General features: G+C 34.5%; 11 protein-coding genes across 11 annotated transcripts; 4 read left to right on the top strand and 7 right to left on the bottom strand.

Moving 5' to 3' along the window:
- Positions 1–68: 68 nt before the first annotated feature.
- Positions 69–3,571, bottom strand: ap2a1-2 (adaptor-related protein complex 2; the record flags this gene model as incomplete). The annotated part of the gene is made up of 7 exons (XM_004358535.1): positions 69–1,918; positions 2,006–2,166; positions 2,240–2,603; positions 2,681–2,799; positions 2,895–3,088; positions 3,154–3,365; positions 3,499–3,571. The coding sequence occupies 7 exons, from the start codon at positions 3,569–3,571 to the stop codon at positions 69–71; spliced, it is 2,973 nt and encodes a 990-aa protein (XP_004358592.1).
- A 560-nt stretch (positions 3,572–4,131) lies between these two features.
- Positions 4,132–5,354, top strand: DFA_00604 (uncharacterized protein; the record flags this gene model as incomplete). The annotated part of the gene is made up of 2 exons (XM_004358534.1): positions 4,132–4,686; positions 5,166–5,354. 2 exons carry the CDS (start codon positions 4,132–4,134, stop codon positions 5,352–5,354), a joined length of 744 nt encoding a protein of 247 aa, XP_004358591.1.
- A 145-nt stretch (positions 5,355–5,499) lies between these two features.
- Positions 5,500–6,285, top strand: DFA_00603 (uncharacterized protein; the record flags this gene model as incomplete). The annotated part of the gene is made up of 1 exon (XM_004358533.1): positions 5,500–6,285. One exon carries the CDS (start codon positions 5,500–5,502, stop codon positions 6,283–6,285), a length of 786 nt encoding a protein of 261 aa, XP_004358590.1.
- A 75-nt stretch (positions 6,286–6,360) lies between these two features.
- Positions 6,361–7,414, bottom strand: DFA_00602 (uncharacterized protein; the record flags this gene model as incomplete). Its single annotated transcript, XM_004358532.1, has 6 exons — positions 6,361–6,386; positions 6,433–6,499; positions 6,572–6,714; positions 6,787–6,985; positions 7,088–7,117; positions 7,190–7,414. 6 exons carry the CDS (start codon positions 7,412–7,414, stop codon positions 6,361–6,363), a joined length of 690 nt encoding a protein of 229 aa, XP_004358589.1.
- A 137-nt stretch (positions 7,415–7,551) lies between these two features.
- On the top strand, positions 7,552–8,367 carry DFA_00601 (uncharacterized protein; the record flags this gene model as incomplete). The annotated part of the gene is made up of 2 exons (XM_004358531.1): positions 7,552–7,590; positions 7,906–8,367. The coding sequence occupies 2 exons, from the start codon at positions 7,552–7,554 to the stop codon at positions 8,365–8,367; spliced, it is 501 nt and encodes a 166-aa protein (XP_004358588.1).
- Positions 8,368–8,873: 506 nt separating this feature from the next.
- DFA_00600 (ZZ-type zinc finger-containing protein) lies at positions 8,874–10,732 on the bottom strand (the record flags this gene model as incomplete). The annotated part of the gene is made up of 2 exons (XM_004358530.1): positions 8,874–10,578; positions 10,680–10,732. 2 exons carry the CDS (start codon positions 10,730–10,732, stop codon positions 8,874–8,876), a joined length of 1,758 nt encoding a protein of 585 aa, XP_004358587.1.
- A 1,752-nt stretch (positions 10,733–12,484) lies between these two features.
- DFA_00599 (uncharacterized protein) lies at positions 12,485–13,552 on the top strand (the record flags this gene model as incomplete). Its single annotated transcript, XM_004358529.1, has 1 exon — positions 12,485–13,552. The coding sequence occupies one exon, from the start codon at positions 12,485–12,487 to the stop codon at positions 13,550–13,552; it is 1,068 nt and encodes a 355-aa protein (XP_004358586.1).
- Positions 13,553–13,616: 64 nt separating this feature from the next.
- Positions 13,617–14,480, bottom strand: DFA_00598 (uncharacterized protein; the record flags this gene model as incomplete). Its single annotated transcript, XM_004358528.1, has 3 exons — positions 13,617–13,742; positions 13,811–14,003; positions 14,083–14,480. 3 exons carry the CDS (start codon positions 14,478–14,480, stop codon positions 13,617–13,619), a joined length of 717 nt encoding a protein of 238 aa, XP_004358585.1.
- Positions 14,481–14,691: 211 nt separating this feature from the next.
- On the bottom strand, positions 14,692–17,629 carry taf5 (transcription initiation factor TFIID subunit; the record flags this gene model as incomplete). The annotated part of the gene is made up of 5 exons (XM_004358527.1): positions 14,692–15,285; positions 15,356–16,040; positions 16,099–16,321; positions 16,381–16,623; positions 16,708–17,629. The coding sequence occupies 5 exons, from the start codon at positions 17,627–17,629 to the stop codon at positions 14,692–14,694; spliced, it is 2,667 nt and encodes an 888-aa protein (XP_004358584.1).
- A 419-nt stretch (positions 17,630–18,048) lies between these two features.
- On the bottom strand, positions 18,049–19,861 carry DFA_00596 (uncharacterized protein; the record flags this gene model as incomplete). The annotated part of the gene is made up of 3 exons (XM_004358526.1): positions 18,049–18,626; positions 18,702–19,588; positions 19,689–19,861. The coding sequence occupies 3 exons, from the start codon at positions 19,859–19,861 to the stop codon at positions 18,049–18,051; spliced, it is 1,638 nt and encodes a 545-aa protein (XP_004358583.1).
- A 416-nt stretch (positions 19,862–20,277) lies between these two features.
- Positions 20,278–22,470, bottom strand: DFA_00595 (uncharacterized protein; the record flags this gene model as incomplete). The annotated part of the gene is made up of 4 exons (XM_004358525.1): positions 20,278–21,462; positions 21,542–21,850; positions 21,931–22,329; positions 22,417–22,470. 4 exons carry the CDS (start codon positions 22,468–22,470, stop codon positions 20,278–20,280), a joined length of 1,947 nt encoding a protein of 648 aa, XP_004358582.1.
- Positions 22,471–22,480: the final 10 nt, after the last annotated feature.

The following is a 22,480-nucleotide window of genomic DNA, read 5'->3' as shown; positions in this document are numbered from 1 at the left end:
AATATTTTTATTTATTTTACTATTATTATTATTATTTTGGAAATATGGTTTATATATTTATATTTAGTTTATGGTAAATGAGTAAGTAATAATTGTTTGAGAGCATTTGAGATTACAGCAGATTGAGAACGGATGGTGAGACGACACATGCTTGCCTGTTGATTGGCTTCGATTCTGACGAGTACTTGGATTGGATTTTGAGCGTATGGGAAGAGAGCTGATGAAACAGAGTTGTTTGGGTTGGGATCTACACCCTTGAGAACAGTCATACGTAATCCTTCTGACATGATCTTGTTGAATCCTTCAATATCAATCTTGGCACACTTGAACACTTCTTGGATCTCGACTGGTTTACCGGGGAGGATCTTCCATTTGGAAAAGAATTCTCCACTGTTCATCTTGAGTGGTTCAAAGAACTTGGAGACGACAAGAGGAAGTTTGAGGTGGATGGTGATGGGCTTGCCTGGTGTCAAAAAGTTGATGGTGGCGATAGGTGACTCGCTAAACTCGCCAGTACACACAAACGAGAGAGATTGTTGGATTTGTGCCTTGGGTTGGATGACAGGTGCGATTGACTGTGGTGTGAGTTGAATACCGTTTGAAGGTGATTCGAATTGAACGTTGAAACTAGACAATGGGAATGCAGAGTTGTTGCCATAGTAGAGCATGAAACGTCCACCGGAACCGCTAATATCACTCTTGATACCAACCTGGATATTGCCATCTTCATACAACACACCTTCATTCACCAAACATAAACGTTTGTATGCATTGGCAATCTTGATTTGTAATGGATCCAACGGTGAACCTGACGACCCTGTATTGGGAGAGTTGGTCGTTGGTGAGAATCCAAATGGTGATCCTGTCGACCCAGTATCTGCTTGTGCAATCACCTGCTGTTGTTGGACTACAAGTTGTTGTTGTTGTTGCTGTTGTTGTTGTTGATGTAACATTTGTTGTTGTAACATTTGTTGTTGTAGCATTTGTTGTTGTTGCGCCATTTGTTGTTGTATTTGTTGGTTGTGTTGGGTTGTGGTGGGACTGCTAAGAGCAAATGGATCGAGTAGATCAAGTCCGTTGTTTCTTGGTGGTGTTGCGTTCTCTGGATTCTGACTACCACTGTTACTATTGTATCCATTGTTACCCGAGTGCATGGTGTTGCCCGAGTCGGTAGTAGATGGAGCCGAGTGGCCAGCATGGCTGCTGTTGCTACTTGTGCTCTTGTGTGAGTTGTCGACAAACGCGGGGATCACATCCAACACAGTCTGCATCAACTCTTCGTTCAACGATGTCAAATGCAAATACTCGCAAGCACGTTGTTGAATCTCGGCATCGATAAACGATGCGTGTTGTTTAAACACTTCTTGGGTCTGGTTGGTCAACTCTGGGAAGAGATTGACAAACTTGGCATAGGTAGAGAGCAACAATGCCTTGGTGGCAGGTGAACATGTTCCAAACTTGCTATTGAGAATGTTGAACTGGTTCAAAGGGGTCGATTGGGGATTGTCGGCAATGAGATGACCAAACTCACCCAAAATGTAGCCACCAACCTTGACGAGTGTCTCGTGGGCATTACGCGACTGCAAAGCATTGAATACAGTCGATGCGGCGTATGCTTGGATATCCTCGTGGTTGGTGACAATCTTGACGACACGGTACCAGATGGCATCGCTGACAAAGTCGCCAGCCGATGTAATCAACTGCAAGATAACATCGACGTACCAACTATAGTTGCTAGCAAACTTCTCGGCCAAATTGGCAATCTTGATAACCAACTCTTCACGAATGGCATAGTCGGCCGTCTGCAAGTATTGCAACAATTCTGCTACAATAGTCTGACATGTATTCTTATCACACATTCCATATAATAAATCCAATGCTCTTCTTCTAATACTAATATCTGCATCTTTTAATGATACTAAAAAATAATAAATAAAATAAATTAATAAATATTAATATATATTGATTCAATGATATGCTAAATTTGTTTTTGTTTTGTACATACATAAAACAGTATCTTGATATTTCTTAATCATAATTGAAGTTTCATTTGATAATGAAGCAAAATGACCCATTGCTTCTAAACCCAAATATCTAATATTTGTTTCCTTGGCTGTAATGAATTTACCCAATAATGTTGAAGTTTGTTTTAATAATGTTGGGTCACTAAAAGTAAAAATAAATTAAATGTTAATATCATTTCTATTATATAAAGATATATTATATTATCTTTTCATACTTGTCATGATGAATAATTAAATTGATAGCTTCAAAGAGGATTGCATTTAAAGCATTCTTGTTATTGATGGTACCAGCCTTGGCAGATTCAGAGATGGAAAAGATTTGATTGAGAATTTCAGTAAGACGACGTCCAACTGAATCATCTGGAGGTGAAAAGTAACGAAGGAATCTTAGAATTTTAACTTGAAGCCATGGACATGCAATCTGATAATAAATATATTCTTTGGGTGTTTCCTTTGAAATGACAATCTTGTGTAGAATATGAATCACCTTTGGTACTGCTGATTCCCATCCAGTTGCATTTTCTGATACCAAATCAATTAATAAACTTAATAATGAATTTAATACTCCAAAATCAGGTTCTAAAAATTAAAAATAGAAAAATATCAATTAATATTAATCAATCATTTCCTTTTTTTTCTTTTTCTTTTTGATTTACCATCTAAAACAGAAACTAAACGTTCTTCCCATGAATCTGGTGTTACTAGACCAACATTTTTACGATTCATTCTAAGAATAGCCAAAGCTGCTCTCTTTTTAACCATTGCTGATGATGTACTAAAATAGATAGATAGAAAAAAGAAAAGAAAAGGTTAGAAAAGATTGATCTATCTATCTATCTATCTATTCTTTTTTTTTTTTGTATTGCATACTTTGCAATTAATAGTTTTTGAATGATTGGGGCAAGAAACTCGGCTATTTCTTTACCACCAATATTACAAATGGCAGCAAGAGCTAATGATTGGAAATAATCACTTCTTGCCATCAAATCCTCTTTAAATGAATTAATAATCAATGGTAACATTTCATGTGATTCATTTAATAATACTCCCAATGAAATATATCCCTAATAATAAATAGATTAATAAGTATCATTGATTGTTGTTCTTGTCTTTTTGTTTTAAAACATACGATTTGTTTTTCAGAGAATTTAGTGCTTGATAACAAGGTTACAGCTTCCATGTGACCAAAATCCAATTCATAACCTAGCATGTACATATAAATCAATTTACAAACATATTTTCTTCTTTGGTAACCATCGATATTCTTGTTTTCTTTAAACTCCTTTCTAATATGTGCCATTTCTTTGGTCACTCTTTTTTCTTCTACTTCTTTTGATGGAGCTAAATAAAAAAGAAAAGAAAAGAAATTGATTCATTAATCTAATCTAATCTATTTAATCTATCTAATCTATCTAATATAATCTATCTAATCTATCTAATATATCATTCATTCTTTGTTGTGATTCATTCATACCATTTCTCAAATCTGAAATAAAGTTTGTTAAACCTCTCATAGAGGTTTTTGCTATATTTGGATTTGTACTCATGACTGTACTACTATCTATCTATCTATGTGTTGTGCTTTACAAAACTAAGCTCTATATCTATATCTATCCAATCTATCTATTGTATATCCAATATCTCCTCTCCTCTTTTGTCTATAATACTGTCGACTATGATAGTATAAATATATCTATTTATCTATGATGATAAAATATATATTCGTGGTGTGTGTGTGTGTTGTTGTTATGGTTGTTGTTGTAATGAAAGAAAAGAGTTAATCAAGCTAGAGAGATTAATGTGTTTTTGGTGTTGTTCAAATTATTTTTTTTATTAATTTAATTTTTTGATGGCTTTTTAGAAGGTCGTCCGTCACACTCTGAATAGGCTACTATTCACGGTTCATCATTGACAGTTCATCATCCATTGCTATTAATTAAAACATACATACATACATACTACATACATCATATTATCTATTAGCAGGACGAGAGTATTTGAGTTTGATCAAACTTTTTGAAGTTCATTTTTTGATATATTAAATCGATTCAATCAATTGATTCCTATTCATTCACATGTTTTATAAAGTTAAAGATACCCAAATATAATGAACAATAATGTTGAAGAATCATTGAATCATCACCTTACAACTACAACAAGTAAAGATAATAATAATAATAATAGTAAAGATGGGTGTTGTTCGACCAATCAATCATCTGGAAAGGTATCAATACCATGGTACGTTCAAGCAAAGATAATAGGGTATTGTTGGAGTGATGTAACGTCATCGTATGGATGGAGAATAGAGCTTAATCTGGTTTGCAAAAAGTACTTTACTTTTGTATCGTCGTTGTTGTCGACGCTAAGACATTCTCATTTGTTGGATGTTCGAATCTTTCAGCACCTCGACTCACAGTACTGTGCTTTAAAGACGATAACAACCTTTTACGAGGCGTTAGAGTATGTCGAGAGAATCACTACATCGTCTTCATTGTTGTCGTCGTCTTCGTCGTCGCTGTCACATGGTAGAGGTCTGTTGGTGTCATCCGCAACGTCGTTGGCGTCATCGACAAGCTCATCTCTGTCATCCATGTCGTCTACATCTACTGCATTTTCACCATCACCGTGTATGCGTCAGAGAATGGGAGACATCTTTGCCAATGTACGTAGGTTCCATCTTTACAGCTTCATCATGTTAAAGGATGCAGAGGTGGTGATTGAGTTTCTACTTGGTCAATCCGCTCGAAATGGGTCGCTTGAGAAACTAGACATTCAAATTACCCAGGCTTCTATTCTCCCCATTCTCCACAAACATCTCTCCATGTGCACATCTCTTCTCTCATTACATATATTCACAACCATTCCACTGGCAACTGCCTTCTATGCCAATAATGGACATTTGTTGCAGTCGTCGCCGACATGCTTCTCATCAACCATCATCTTTAACCAAATTGTCTTGCAACCGTCATCTCAATACCTCATCCCACTCGATACACTCACCTCATTGAATCACTTTAAAATAGTTAGATCTAATCATCTCACATGCAATCAATACAACCTTAATAACAACTCCAACTCCAACTCAGATATACCAAGTAATAAAGAGATGACTACACGGTTAAATATTGATGATACTTGGAGTATGGTGAATCATACACTTACAAATGGACCGATGGCGAATCTGACCAAGTTGGTGTTGGAGAGTGTCAAGATACACGAGTTCTCGGCACAGACATTCTTTCGCAAGTTGGTGGAGGGGTTGCCGCAGTTGGTGTGTCTCAAGCTCATCAATATATCGGTGCCGCCGTCCATCACAGTGCAGTACTTTAACCAAGCACTCGGAAACTATGTGACAATGGCACCGAACCTCGTGCATCTGTACTGTCCGTTTCCAGCGTCACAAGAGCTGCTTGACCAGATCAACGAACACTCCAACATCACCACACTCAGCGTGTGTCCGGTCGAGGGGTACAAGATGTCTACGTTGTTCAAGATACGACACTTTCTCTTTAGCATTGCCAGCAGCAGTAGCGCACAAACCTATATCACCTTTTTCCAGGCATTCAAACATCACGAAAATGCACCCAACATGGTCGAGTTGGAATTGTTGGACGGTTCACAATTTGACAATGGTCAAGTCATTGATAGTCTGTGCTCGTTTATCTCGACGAATCATATTCTCAGGTGTATCTATTTGGATCAGGTTCCCATTCGATTTGCCAATAAGATTTTCAGAGCCGTTGCGACGAGTCGGTCGTTAGTAACACTCGATATTGACTTTGCACCCATCAGAAAACCACGGCGATCCAATACCATCAAACTGCTCAACAACATGTTGTCAGTGTTGTCGTTGAGTCAGTCGGTCGAGAATATCACCGTGTGGTCTGATAACCTCGTCAACATCTCCACCATCTCGGATAACCTCAATCTTTGTGCTTTCCAGTTGGGGTATCACTCACCCCAATCCTTTTCAATCGTTCGGTACCTCGACTCTATAAACCCTGCCAGTCACGATCCAAAGGATATTTTAGACCGAATCAACAAGATGAGAGCATTGGCTCCAGAAGATGAAGATTGTCTATTTTCATCAATGGATTTAAACAAAGAAGATATAGATCAAGTTGAAGATGAAGATGAAAATTCAGTTGACTCTTATCAAAGTATTTATGATGATTCAAGTCAAGATGAATTGGAACAAAATGGAAATGAAAATGGAGAAGAAGATAGTGATAGTAATAATGATAATGATTTATCATTTTAAAAACAAATAAATTGAATAGAGATTATATATATATTCTTTAATTCTTTTTTTTGGAATAATCTCTTTCACCAAATATTAAACTACCAACTCTAACATTGGTACTACCAAATTGAATAGCTTCAATATAATCATGACTCATTCCCATACTAAGTCCAATTGATTCTTTATCAATTCCAAGTTCTTTTGATATATTTTCTTTACATTCTACCAATTTCTAAAAAGAGTAATAGAAACAAAATTAATATTATCTATAATTATTATTTGTTTTTATATTATTATTATTTACTTTAAAATCAGGTTGATCAGGAGATGCATTTGGACTTCCAATAGTCATTAATCCAATTACTTTTAATTTTTGTTTACATTTTTCATCAGTTATTAAATGTTTGACAATGTTTACAATTTCTCCAGGTTCACATCCACTCTTTGCTAAAAAGAAAGAAAATCAAACAATCCAATTAATTGTTAATCTATTTTGTTGCTGTTGTTGTTTCTACATACAATCTTCACCACTTGTATTAACTTGAACCATTATATTGATTGGAGTTTGGTGTGGCCATGATTTAGCTAGTTTATCAGCTGTTGATTGTTTTTCAATGGTTTCGATGACATGTAAACTCTTTACAGTCTCCAATAATTTTAATTTATTTGATTGTATACTACCAATAAAATGCCATTTAATATCAACTAGATCAGATAACTAAAAATAGAAAATAATTAAATAATTAATTAAATAATTAAATTGTTTCCCTTTTTTGTTTTAGGATGATCCAAGTAATGATCAAAGTGTTTACACACATACTTCATCTGATTTTGTTTGTAATTCTTGAATCTAAATTATTATTACATTTAAATATTAGTATCTTTATTTATAAATTGTATATATATAAGAATGTTTACATACATAATTTTCACCAAAATGTCTTTGACCATGTTCATATAAAGCTCTAATCATAAATGAAGGTTTAGTCTTGCTAACAGCTACCAATGTGACATTGGGATTAGTTATCTTTGATTTGATTGCATCGTATCTTGTTACTAGATCCTTTTTCATTTCATTGTATTCTTCATTGCTTAGATGTTGATGTGTTGATGACAATGACGACGATGATGAAGATGCTGTTGACATTGTTCTATTGATTGATGATATGATATGAGTATTATGAATGAAATGACTCGTCTTTGATGATTTGATTACTAATCTATTGATCGATTGTATCATCAGAATTCTGATCTGTTGAAGTGTTGACGAATCGTTGAAATCAAATGAAATTAAAGCATGCTCAAACTAATAATTTATCATTAGTTTTTTTCTGAAGCATTCATTTATTTTTTCGAAACAAAACACTAATATCATTGTATATAATCAAATAGTTAGTAGAAGTTTACTGTTTATTTATTATTATTAGCAACTTTGGAAAATTAATTAAATAAAACTTATGATTGTTTTTTTGTATATTTAACAGCGTAAAAAATATTCCAAAGATATTTGAAAATTCATATCCTTTATCTACACTTGACGGTGGTCGTTTCGTTTGAAAGGATCTGTTCTTTTGAAACGTACAAGCAAAGATCGTCATCCCTTTTCTACCAAAAAAAATATCTTGCAAAACAATAAAGATATATTTCGAATATGAATTTGGGCAACCAGGGAAAAGTAGTGCTTTTCCACAACAAGGTTCCCATATAGCAAAGTATAAGGATTTTATCAACAAAGACAACTCTCATAATCAAAATCTACCCCAAATTACTTATTCTGGCGACCATTATTTATCTTCTGTCAATGGAGTTTCAAAACCCTTGCTTTGTGGTTTTGCTACATGCACAAATCATGCAGTTCACGGAGCACATATAGCCTTCCCCGAACGTACAAATGGAACCAACATGATATATGGAGTAGTTCCATCTTGTTCGGGTCACAACGTTAAAAGTAGTGATGAATCAAGAAAGCTAAAGAGTAATTATAAGATAATGGTAGTTAACCCATCTGAGGATGCCCAGCTATCCACCAAAGGTAATCCCTACTATGAAGAAAGTAAAGATATTTTTTTCGACAATCAAATGAAGAAACCTGCCAAATAAAATAATATATCATCTATCTTGGATGCTTGTAATCTATTTTCTATTCACCCAGTAACAATAAATTTAAATACAATACTGTACTGCTTTCATCCTATATAGATACAATGTTATTTGCGCGATAGGGTTTATTTATAAAACTATTACATATTTAATAAAATAATAAGAGATAAAATACCCTCTGCTTATAAATTTGTTATTTTGAATTCGGTTTGAGTGACAAGCAGATCTAGGTGATGGGCCAAGGTCAATAGGTAGGGTCATAGGTTCGGAGCTATAGCAGAGGTGACAGTAGTTCAGGAGCCAAGGTCAATATTGTCAACTTGGAAAATAAAAACTCATGATCGTTTTTTTTTTTGGAAATAAATAATTGTTTCCTTTTTTTATTTTATTATTTTATATCTTTTTTGATTATTTGGTTTTTTGGTATTAAAAAAAAAATTACTTGGTTGTTAACAATATTAAATATTTAATAAACAATGACAATGGTGACCTGGGTCTACTCGGATTTAATCGGCAATGAGACGATCGACAATTTCGTTGAGTTGGTAGTTATACTTCTTGACAATCTCGGCGAGGTTAGGGTGTGAACCAAAGCCCATGGCAATCAATTGTGCAATACATTCGCGTTTACTATCATCGACGATTGGTGCAACTTCTGGGAGTGGAGCGGCGACTGGTTCTGGGACAACGACAACTGGTTCTGGGACGACGGCAACAAGTGGTTCTGGGGCAGCTGGTGGAGCAGATGGAACTTGTGGGAAGAGGAGTGGAGCTGGTACTTGAGAGACGAGTGGAATTGGAGATCCAATGGCTACAAAGTCATACAATGGCTTTTCACTCTCATCAATTTCTTCAATTGATGGTTGGTCTACTGCAGCATCAGCATTGACTACTGGTTCTACCTTTTCGACTACCTTTTTCTCTTCTACTACTGCTGGCTTGACTTGTTCAACTGCAACCTCTTCCTTTTTACCTTCAACATAGACGTCGGCAAAAAGACGTTGGCCGTATGCGTTTCCTTCTGGAGTAAAGAGCTTCCAGTAACCAATGTAACGACCTGGGGTAGATGGGGCGACAAGGTTGATGGCGACATCGACGTCGTTGCCTGGAAGGGCTGGTTCGACAGTCACACCGTCTGGCGATGACATACGGTCACCAGAAACAAAGGAAAGAGTGGTATTCTCTGGCCATTGTTGGTTACCGTCGTTACGAAGACGCCAGATTTTGGTGAATCCTTGACCTGGGGTCAAAAGAGATCCATCCTTGGTGGCCATATCCGATACATAACGAGAGAGGTATCTATTCTTGTTTTGACATCCCCAACGTCCACGACCATTCCATCCACCACCACCAAATCCACCATAGTATCCACCATGATGTGGTGGTTGTTGTTGTTGTTGTTGATCAGTGTTGTTGTTGTTGTTGTTATGGTGGAATTGACGCCATCCATATTGGAATCTTGGACAACCACCACTGGTAGAGGTACCAATGGGAGTGGTAATGGAATACATTTGATGATAGGTTGGATGAATGGCATCTCCCTTCTCCTTGCATGATTCACAGAGGTCATAGTTTGGACAAACAGCACACTTGTGTCTGATACCAAAGATTCCCATATTACATCCATCACAAACTACTCCTGGATGTTCAACCTTGTTGTTATTGTTGTTAACATCTTGAGTTGCTGGTGAAGCAGGGGCAGCAGCAGCTGGTTGAGCAGAAGCAGAGGTGGTATCAGTTGGATTGGTATTCAATCCCTTGAGAGAATCAAGAGTTGATTGAACCAAAGAATTGATCCAAGTTGGGTCACTGAGATTTTGGAATACTGATGAAATGTCGGATTGGAGTTTGGTGGAATCGACATTGTTTGCAGCAGCAACACCTGCATTGTTCAAATTCTTGAAAAGTTCTGGTCCGATGATAGATGAGACCAAATGATGCAAGTTTGGTTGTTGACATGATGCATTGTCAGTAGCTGAGGCTGGAGCAGATGGTTCAGCAGAAGCAGCAGCAGGTTTGGTGACAGCCAAACGCAAGAGACGTGGTTTGTTGGCAGAGATCATAGAGATGGCCTCTTTCATTTCCATCTCTGACGACAAGGTGATTTGGTCACCATCTTCATCAGTATAGGTAATATTGAATGGATCAATCTTGAATAAATTCTTTAATGTACCATACAATTCTTCAAATGTTGGGTCTCTTTCAAATGATCTAAAAGAAATAAAAAAAAAAGAGAGGTTAATAAATATTATGAATAATTTCTTAAAAAAAATAAAAGAATTGTAATTATAATTATATTTCTTTGTACATACACTCTTCTGTTATCGCCTTGATGGGTTGCTTTAATAATTAAATTGTTACTCATTTTCTTTAAGATCTATTTTTACTCTATTTGAAAATGATATTGAATGAATGAATGAATGTTGAATGATTTATCTACAAATATCTTTAAAAACTACTGCTACTACTATATTAAAACAATCTTTACAAAAATTATACTATTATTATTATTAAACTCTTTTTTTTTTTATATTGGTTATCTTTTTAATTATCTAATCTATAAGTTCTATTTATCACTATTCGAATTAGGTTATCTATCTATCTATATTATTATTATTAATTATGAAAGTAAATTATTGTTTTTTACTCTCTTCAAGTGGTCACCAATTTATTAATTTCATGTAAAAAAACAAAAATTAATTTAAATCAAAATTTGCAGGTCATAATGTGTAATCATTACACTTCTATGAAACCATACTTGTTTTGCTGAGTCAGTTGGAGTCATAATACAAAGTACTGATGAATTTCGATGATATTCAGTCGAATTACACACAATACAAATACATCATCTTCCATCAACGAGAATTATAATTATCTAGATCGTAGTAATCACATGACTTGATAATACAATAGTTTACATTAAAGAAGCAGGAGGTGTCTGTCAGCTGACTGACCACCTTTCTTTAGATAGTTTACAAGATAGGTTTATTATCTACGCATGTTGATTGTATGTACTATATATCATAGTGTGTTTGTGATTGTTTATTATTTAAGTACATCCATTATTTAATTAAAAGATTGTTGTGATTGGCTTGCAAGTAAAGTAAAAGTAACAACTTTCAAAGACGTATATCAGTGTCGAAAAGCAACAACAATAATAATAATAATAATAATAGCGATTCTTTGATTATTATATTATCAAAGTGTTGCATAGCCAAATTTGTAGAGCTCTATTCTTTGTTTCTCAAAGTGTTAACATAACACATGACATGTTTCTTTTCTCTCGTTTATCGACAACGGAACGGGTCAAAGATAGATTGTTACGCAAGGCATACCTCCTCCAAAGGTCAATATAACATCCTCGACAGCGGTAGTATCAATATGCTAATAATACATATTGGGAGATTGCAGGCCGACTAGCCAAACCATTGGGAATCAATCAATATTAGTATCATCATCATCATTGCTATTCTCTTTTATAATGTTTAGAGATCAGTAAAATCAATCATTATTGATAACATGTTGGAATAATCAGATGATGTTGGGATGATGGGTAAAACAACATTGTTAGCAATGAAGAGGTGGCGAGTTCTCCTAGTTCCCCCAATATCATTTTGATTTAGTAAAATCATGCATCTGAACCGAATCACCCGCGTCCAAATCAAAACACCACCACAAAGATGTCAATCTGCCATTTAAAAGATCCTCTACTAATTCCATTGTCATTGCCCCCATCATGTAGCTATTACCAAATATATCCATACCTCCTCCTCTGGACATACGGATTGTCAAACATACTAAAAATGCGTTGGGAGTATACTCTTTGACTGATCATCAGCTGATAGGATGTACACAACCGAAAAAGGGAAAAAGGCAAAAAGATATCAAATCGAATGGGATCAACTCTCTCCAATCTCTCTCGCCATATTGACCAATATCATACTCGTCAGCCGATTGTATTGAATCCAAAAACTATAAATAAGTACAAGAATGGAGTCTTCAAATCATCAAATCAAAATCAAAATCAACTAATAATCAAATCAACAAATAATATTAAATTATAACAACCAACAAATAATTCAACCATACAAAATATTTATTTATTTATTTTAAAATCATGAAATTATTATTATCAATTTTATTCATTGCATTATGTCTATCGATTGCAAAGGCAAGTGTACCAGATGTTTCAAATTCATATTTGGGAGCTGGTGATCCTGGTGTTTCTCATTTCCCATCGTATCTGGGTCTAAAGATGCATATTCGTTGCTATGCCAATGTGACCACTGCCAATCAAAACGGACCTATTGCCTTATTTGACGCCGGTCTTCCATTCTTTTCGACTGCTTGGGTTTCCATCATTCCATCGGTTCTCCAAAACATGCCAGCCTGGAACATTAGCAAAGCCTGCTTTATGGACCGTTACGGATACGGTTGGAGTGACGTTTCGCCAATTCCAGTTATTACTCAAGACTATGTCATGCGTCTCCATGGTTCTCTCGCAGTTGCCGGTCTCACTGGAAAATACATCCTCGTTGGTTGGTCTTGGGGATCGATCTTTGTCCAAACCTTCTCGCTCACCTATCCCAAAGAAGTAGTCGGAATTTTGACAGTAGATGGAACTGACAGTAAATGGGGATTGATTCCATCCAACCAACAAGCTGTACTAGTCTACACTGATGTGATGCGTGGATACATCAATATGAACAATATGGGTACTCTTGAACCATTGGCTAGATCTGGATTAGTATATTCCTACTATGGATGGTTACCAAATGAATTGGTCTCTTCTGGATACACTCCATGTTCTCTCAACGCCTCTCAAGAAGTTCTACTTGACACTACCAACAAATTCCTCAAGACCGCTCTCCAAGAGTACAACATCATGGTCATCTCTTCTGCACTTCTCAACTTTACCTATGCCATCAAAGGTCCAAACCCACTCAAGGATTTGCCATACGTCAATGTCTACAGTTCCTACGACACTGATCCCGAATGGACCACCCGTCAAACATTCATGGCTTCTCTCTCTTCCAACTCATTGGCTGTTCAATTCACAACTGGCCATTTCTTTGTTTTCCATAACCCAACTGCCATTGTCTCTGGTCTAACTGCTCTTACCAACAAAATTGCTACCAACCCTGCTCAACAATGGGGTCAAGGTAATGGTTTCTTTTACAACTAAAATCAATATCATAAATCCATCCACCAATGAATAATTTGTTTGTTAAATAAATATATTTTCTTTTTTAAAAGTTTATAGAATCTATAATATCATAATATCCAGTTTGTTTGTTTGTTGATCCAATTCTCATTAATTGTAAACTATTAAATTGTTGAATTCCAAAATCTTGATCTTTAAATCTTTCACTCTCCTAAATTAAATGAATTAATAATCATTGATCAATCAATTACATTTGTTCAATCTAAATCTATTTCATACCTTTGTAGCACGTAACATTGCACCATCTTTTTGACCCTTTGCAAGGGTGATATGAGGAGACCAACGATCTTCAACTTGAATATTATTATCTTGGAATAATTTAAGTAGTTTACCATAGAATACAGTTAATTTAGACTTATCATCTTCTTTAAGACCTGCCCAAATTACTCTATCATTAAATGATCCAATTCCTCTAAAAATAGATAATTAATTAATTATTGATTCACGTGATCATGTTTCATTACTCTCTCTTCTATTTCATTTCTACATACACAATAGAAGAAGATGGTATAACATTATCAAATGTTTCATTCATTAATGTCTTTGCTTGTGGTAAAAGAGTCTTGATGAGTGCTAGTTGAGTTGGTACATCATCCAATGTCATAACAAATAGAGTTAGATGTAACTTTTCAATTGCAATTATACTCTTTTTAGCATCTGGTACTCTTCCACCAATATGATTTTGTATTTGTTTCAATTGATCTATAATCGCTTGATTATCAATTTGTAAACCCAAGAAATAATTTGGTCTTGGTCCTCTGTTGACGTTATTATTATTGTATTTTACTCCTGACATTCTTGTTGTTGATGATCGTTGTTTAGTTGTAGAAGTAGTATATGATCTAGATGTTTGATTAATAATACAATGTCGAAGTGCTCTTGAAATCATTCGTTATCAGTTGATAATGATCACATCGTGTTTGTGTAAAGTGAGATGAAGACAAGAAAAATTAAAGATATAAATTTTATAATTCTTCAATCAATATATTTTTTAGATATTTTTTTAATATTTATTTCTAGAATGGATATTATTATTATTATTATTATTATTAATGGATATTTCTCTCTATTTCTCTATCTTTTCTATCTTTTTTTTGTTTTTAAAAAGTAGTTAAATAAGACATTGAAGATAAATTTGTTAAAGGACCAGAAGTTAATAATAAATTTCTTCTAGAGAATGTTACATTAAATATAGGAGTTTGTCTGGTTGGATAGGTTTCGATTAATTCTGGTGATACTCTTTTTTGTTTGAGTCTGGATTTTTTGTTGGCTGCATTTTGTTGAGATGATCCACCCATTGATTTGCTGGTTGGTGTTTCGATAATCGGTTGTCCATTGACACTGAGACTGCTTGTAAGTGCTTTGTTTACATCCCAAAGACGTACCGTTGAATCGGTCGATGCCGACGCCAAAAGATTTCCATCCATTGAAAAGTCAAGACTATGAACAGTCTTGGCGTGACCCTCTAGCGTTTTCATTTTTCTTCCAGTTGATAAATCCCACAAGATGACACTACTATCCTCACCGCCGGTTGCCAAGAATCGTCCATCTGGTGAGAATGCCAAACTGTATACAGGTGCTCTATGTCCCATCATAATACGTACACACTTTCCAGTATGTGCTTCAAAAAGTCTTACAGACTTGTCACTTGATACAGTTGCCAAATAATTTATATTTGGATGAAATTTAACACTCTAAAAGGTAAATAAATAAAAGTAATAAGTAAAATAAATAATAATTATTATTTCTATTTTCTATACATACATTTACATCAGATAAATGACCAGTAAAAATTCTTAAAGGTGAAAGATAATTGGTTGACCAAAGACGAGCTGTTTTATCGTGACTGGCGGTTGCAAAGTAATATCCATAGGGTGAGAATTGTACATCCCAAACTGGGTAATTGTGACCCTTGTAACACACTAAATTGGACATGGTCTCTAATGACCAAAGTCTAGTGGTACAATCCTCTGAACATGATAAAATAAATTGATTGTCTGGACTAATCGAAGTTCCATAAACTGGTCCACTATGTCCAACAAATGTTTTAAAATGACTATCAATATTTGATGTAGATGAAGATGAAGAAGTAGAATTAGAAGTAGATGAAGTTGAAGTTGTAGTAGTTGTAGTAGTTGAAGTAGTTGATGATGAAATTGTTTTTCTTTTGTTTGATGAACTATTTGATTGTTCCAATGATGATAAATCTGTATTTACGACGTTACTCGACGATCCACCACCTTCAGCCAATTCCTTTAAATTCCACAATTTTACAGATGAATCTGAAAATCCACCAACTACCATACTAGCATCTCTAGCAATATCAATACTATTTAATCCTTGATAGGTATTGAAAAATGTAAAACAACAAATCGATGGTAATGAAGATGCTGATAAAGATACACATTTTGATATATCATTATTTAATTCTGCTTCAAATGCATCAGTACTAAAGAGAAAAAGTTAATAACCATCCATATTAATATTTTCTTTTGTTTCTCTCTTACAATTTTGGTAAAGGAACATTTGATTTTGATCTACATAATCTATCATCTTCTTTGGTTGGTTTCTTTTTCTTTAATTTTTTTGATTTTTCTTCATCCTCCTCTTCATCATCTGGTTTGAACAATCCACTATAAATGGGAACTGAATTTACATTACTTGTATCAATTTCACTTTGTCCAGATATTAAATTTTCATCATCTAATATTCCTGGTCTTGTATTTATAACTAAATGGAAAAAAAGGTATTAATAATTAGATTTAATCTATTTTTCTTTTTCTATTTACCTTTAATATTAAAATATTGATTTATAATACTAATGATTGGAATAAATTTAGATTCATGTAAAAATGCCATTAAAAGTTCAAATGAATAGGCACACATCTTTAAGTTCCATCTATTGTTTCTAAATGTATATGCCAATTCGTTTTCCTTTAAATGATCACTATTTCTAATACCTCGTAACAACTTTAAATCATCACCATAAAATTCTTCATGTTCAGGTCCAAGTTTTTCCATCAATTCTATTGCTACAAAAATAGAGAATATTAATAAATAAATAAATAAATAAATAAAAATAGTCTTGATTTGTTTTTGTTTTTGATTTGACATACCTTCTTCAGAATAACCTTTTGAAATTAAATCAATATAACAATGAACAAATACAGGATATAAAAGTGATAGGAATTCGTATTTATAGATATCCAAAGATTGATGAATCCAATTTCTCAACTTTACATAACTATCCATATATTTTTGTGGATTCAAATACTCTTTTTGATTGTAAAATAAGAGGTATTGAGATATATTACTGACATCCAATTCACTATTTGAAGATGATGATGCACCACTTGCTCCAGTAGTACCATTTGTATGACTATTTGATGATGTTGCAGTAGTTGTATTACTACTACCACTACCACTACCACCTTCTGATATTGCAGGATCATCCAAATTTGATTCTTGTTTAAATACACTCTCGGCATTAGAGTAGCCTCGCTTTCTTAGATACTCTAGTACTGCCAAATCAATCTCTTTTTCTCTTGCTGTTGATGGTGTTGGTGATGATGTTGATGATGATGATGATAGAATCGTTGTAATTGTTGTTGTTGTTGGAGCAGTAGTAGTATTAGTTGTAGTTGTGGTTGTAGGAGAAGGAGTAGGAGTAGTTTGAGAAGCAGCAGCTAAACTATTAGTCATTGTTGTTGGAGTTCCAATGATATTAGCCATTGAATTAGGTGAAGGTGTTGAAACGGTTACATTATTTCCGGGTGTTGATGGTGATGTCACTGATGATGTAGTTGTAGGTACTATAGGATTTGTTGTTGATGATGTTGATGATGATGGTGAAGTTACTACCGTCGTAGTATTACTATTAGTACTAGATGATGCTACTACAGGTACAGCAACAGCAACGTTGGTTGAAGGAGGTGCAGTAGTAGTATTAGTTGTCGTAGTCGTAGTTGATGATGATGATGATGATGACGATGATGGTGTAGTCGGTGTCGTATTTTGAGGAGGAGTAGAGGTATTCATCTTTGTCGTCTTCCTTCTTCTTCTCTTTCTATATCGATTAAACTATATAAATAGCTAGCTCTATATACCAACAAACTAACTACTATCAATCTATATATATATCTATCTATCTATCTATCTCTTTTCTAAAATGAATTCTTCATTTCAAAATTCAGTACAAGATTAAAAAAAACAAAAAAAGAGAGGGAGACAAAGTCACATGGTATTATTTGATTTTCAGTAGAAGACCAATTATTTGTTTATGTATTTATTTGTTTATTTATTTGTTTATTAATATATTGATTCAATAGTCCTTCATCTTAATCACAGTGTGAAGGACGTACCGAGAAGGTATTTATTTACAGATGTAAGTTATCATTCTAATATCATTCATTGTATCCATCATCTTTACACTAGTGTTCAATAAATATTAATATTAACTAATTTATTGATTGGATTTTAGTGACATGATCAAAATGATGATGATGATCTGAATCGGAATCTGAAGATGATACATTTTCAATATCGTTTTGATTCTTGCCTATATTAATGTCATCTCGAGAATCTTCTTCTTCTTCTTCTCTTTGATCTTCTGATAGGAGGAGGACCAATTCTAATTTATTGCCATTCTCTTCTTGACATCCTAAAGGATACACTCGCAATAGAATAAAAGACAAGCCAAATGAAATAAACATAACACCACCATCGATGATGAAATGCATGCCTGGAAAGTAAATGGGCGACCTGCTGGAAATGAAATAAGAAAATATATTCTCCGATGCTAGAGCTCCACAGAATGCAGATGCTGATGAGAGTGCCACTACACCAGACAAGACAGTTGCCTGCATGTCACTTGGTGCTGCCTTTGATAGCGTCGATTGCACAACATTCAATATAAACATACTAAATGATCCGAAACAAATCGATGCTGAAAACATCCATTCATTTACTGATAGCGCATAAAGAATATGGCATATTGATGATACTAAAAATGCCAAACAATAAACTACTCTTTCAGCTTTAAATAATTAAATTAAAGTAAGTAATTAATAAATAATTAGGAATAATAAATAATTTGTTAATAATACAATACATTTATATTTTAAAATCCAAGAGAGAAAACTCCAAATCAATAGAGAAACACCTATTAAACTGGTGAGTATATTGTTTGGATCGGGACCCCATCCAAACCGAATATTGGAATAGTTGTATTGAGTAGATGTACTATCCATAAAGGAGAAACTAAACGTAAAGTATACGATGGAATAGAGACCGATAAACTTGCTTATTTTGAATAGATTGATGATTGAGCGTACTGGATTCTTTGATCCTCCTTTTTTGTCCTCTAAATTCTTTGATGCATCTTGTTTGTTTTTTTTTGAGGGAGAAGAATTCGAATGTTGGCATTCATCATCGCCATCAGCATGCTGATCCTCTGATCCTCTACCGACTCTTATACCATTCCTAAAATGATATGATTCTTTTAGAGGGACTAAAATGGATATGGCTAGGACAAGTAATACACAACCAAAGTATTTCAAGTAGATAGGTTCCCAATTCATAAATCCCATGCCAATCATCGGGCCACATATTGTACCTATACCAAGCGTTGTACCGAGAAGTGAATAAATACGAGGGCGCTCTTCTTGCGAGGTAATGTCGGCAAAGTAGGCGTAGAATAATGGTGTCGTGGCAATACAAAGACCTCGAATAAAACTTGAACAAAACATTGGCCACACTACCCAATACTTGACAGAGACGATAGTTACGATGGCATCAATCAACGAACTGGATATCGCCAACATGGCCAACTTCTTTCTACCCTTTTGGTCGGCGATCATACCAATCAAAGGACAAAAGAAAAAGCCCGATGCAAACGGCAACGCATCAACAATCGATTGTAAATGTGATGCTTGTGAATCAATTTGGGATTGTGAATAATTTGGATTATAATGTCTAACATATCCTTCATACATCCACCTAAAAAATAAATAAATCATTAATGTATATAAGTATCAGTATAATTTAATCTATAGCTATATGGATTAGACCCCCCTAGTCTATAGGGTTGGTTACATACGGTGTAAAGGAAGTTTGCGAAAAGTATTGAACTTGTAGTAAAATCATACATAGAGAAACACCCAATTTTTCTTTCAATAAAGATTCTTTATCTTTCAGTGGATAGGAATAGTTAACTTGCTCTTTAACTATCAATGTGCATTGTTCCTCTTCTTTTTTCTCTTCACGTGTCATATTATTCTTTTTTTACAATGCTGTTATTCTCTATCTATTATTTTGGGTCATATGGGGTGGATGGTAGACCTTCACACTTTTGATTCATCCCAATTTGATTTTTATTAAATATCTAAAGTTCTTCTCTTCACTATTTAAATAGTTTATATTTATTATTAAAACTCAGTTTGAGTAGGGTAGGTACTTTGAATAAATGATCGAATCAACTCGGTTTTGAATTCTGTTTCGATTTTGTCATCTATGGTAGTGAGGAGTGTTACTGTAGATAAAAAACGTTTCGATTCGCGAAATACCTTCTTCGCAACTCATCAATTATGATAACAATCTGTTAATAATAGTTGTAATAGTGGTTTCCATTATCTTTTTGTGTAAAATTTGGATTATAATGTCCAACAACATAACTTTCATATTTATTTTTATAAGATTACTAGAGCATTTTTAACCATTCTTTGATGGAATTGTAATGTAGAACCTGGATCGATTGATGATGGTTTTGGGACAAGATCTAAAAACTTTAAGTCAATCAACTCGGTTTTGAATTCTCTTTCGAATTTGTCTTGGTCATGTGATATGATGGTGTGGAGTGTGTCACAGTAGAGCATAAACGTTTCGATTGTAGATACGACGGGATAGAGAGTGATGAAAAACGTGAGGAATCCTTGTTCCACAATCTCAGCCATTTCATCTGGTGTCATTGACTGTACCGTTTGGAATAGAACCCATAGGATTCTCGTGGCTGACGAATCATTGATACTGAACTTGGTGTCAATAACATCTAGTAATCCAGCCGAGGAGTTGGTCGTGTCATCAACTTGGAATCTTCCAGAGACCACCATGTCTTGAATCGTCTGGATGAGTTTACTGGCAATGATGACACGCTTTGGTGCGATACTTGCCAAAATGGAAAAGATGAATAGGATCGTATCAATGAGTTGATTGTTATCCAACAATGTCAACAATTTAATAAAGACTGTCGACAATGATTCAAAGGTAAACAAAATATCGGTGGAGGGGTCAATACGCACATCCAAGATACCGGAAATGAGTTGCGTACAGCTATCCAACAAAAAGTACCAGTCGTCTGTAAAGGTGCCATCGTAACGATTGAGAGTGTCAATGACAAACTGGTCCAATGCATACTGCTTCAAGACGGCCGTGTCTAATGCTGGGTGTGGCAACAATTGTCTGAGGATATTGACAATATATCTGGCGATGGATTGGTCAGCGACCAATGTTTGACCCAATGTTGGCAAGATATGGTTGGCTATTTCACTCCATTCGAGTGGTTGCGATTCAAAGGTACTGCCAGTCAAGTGCGTAAAGATGGTTACAATTTCATTTGAAAATCTGAGAGCATCTTTTCCCATGCCGGCAATGAGCTTGAGCAATCCAAGATTGGTCACTACATAATGTCCCCATTGCAAACTTGTTTCAACAATCTTTTCAAAGATGTAAAATGTCGATCTGACAGGTTGAACCAATTCCACATCACTATAATGACTCAATACATTATAAAAGATTGGTAATGTACTTTCTTTAACCAAATATTCAAATCCAACTGTTGAATCTGTAAAGTTTAATAATAATCTATATGATTCATTCTAAATGTTCAAAAAAAAGAATATAGAATATTAATATAATTTTACTTATTATTGTACCTGTCTATCTATGTATACATACACAAACAAGTTGAACATATTCTTTAGATGATTGATCAGTCAACCTGAATTGATTCAATTGTAAGTTTAACTTGGCCAATTCATCAGCAGCAGAAGCATTCTTGTTAGAGTTAAGGGACAATACATCAAATGAATCTTTGGCGATAGATAGAATACTTGAAACGGCATCAGACTTGACAACCTGATCGACCACATCCCATTCAGCCTCTGGTAACCCAGTATAAACCAATGATCTTAAAGCCATCAATGCAAACAATACATTCTTTCCATTCTTTAAATCATCAATTATTTTTGATAATGTTAATAATCTCTAGATATACAGAAATTATATTAAATTAATATTTATACAATTAATTTAATTGTATTTAATATTTATAATTAATTACATACTCTTTGTTTTACATTTGAAAGTACTTGATTTGATAAATCTTGTTGATCGATATTTGGGAATGCAAATGCCAAGTCATTAACACCACGACATGAACTAAACTTGATGAATGCAGAAGATAGTGGTGCGATACGTTGTCTCCACAGATCGGCAGCCTCTACAGAGGTAGTAGGGGCCAACAGGTTGTTGAGAATGATTGAACAGGCAACCCATCCAATCACATAGAGACGGTAATCTTCCGTTTTGGTAGCATCAATCGTACGGACCAAATCCAAGATCAATGACAAGTCCGAGTCACCACTCCCAGAGACTGCTGTGGTTTCCAGCCCGACGAGTGAAACAACCAACTCCTCCAGTATGTTTTTCAAGCCATCAAGTCCTGGACCTAATTCTTTTAATTTCTGATATTAATAATAATAATACAACAATCTATTAGTACTAATTATAAATAATGAATGTGTAACTTCATCATAGACTAGACTACTTACACCTAAATCACTCGTGAATCTGTTAATAATAGTTGTAGTTGCAGTTGTATCCATTTTTCAACCC

Source organism: Cavenderia fasciculata (genome assembly GCF_000203815.1).
Source record: "Cavenderia fasciculata unplaced genomic scaffold Scf_Dfasci-F-a-25c12.r2-5, whole genome shotgun sequence".
In the NCBI taxonomy this organism is placed as follows: domain Eukaryota; phylum Evosea; class Eumycetozoa; order Acytosteliales; family Cavenderiaceae; genus Cavenderia; species Cavenderia fasciculata.
The sequence above is the reverse complement of the archived record's forward strand: the minus strand, read 5'-3'. Positions and strand labels throughout refer to the sequence as shown.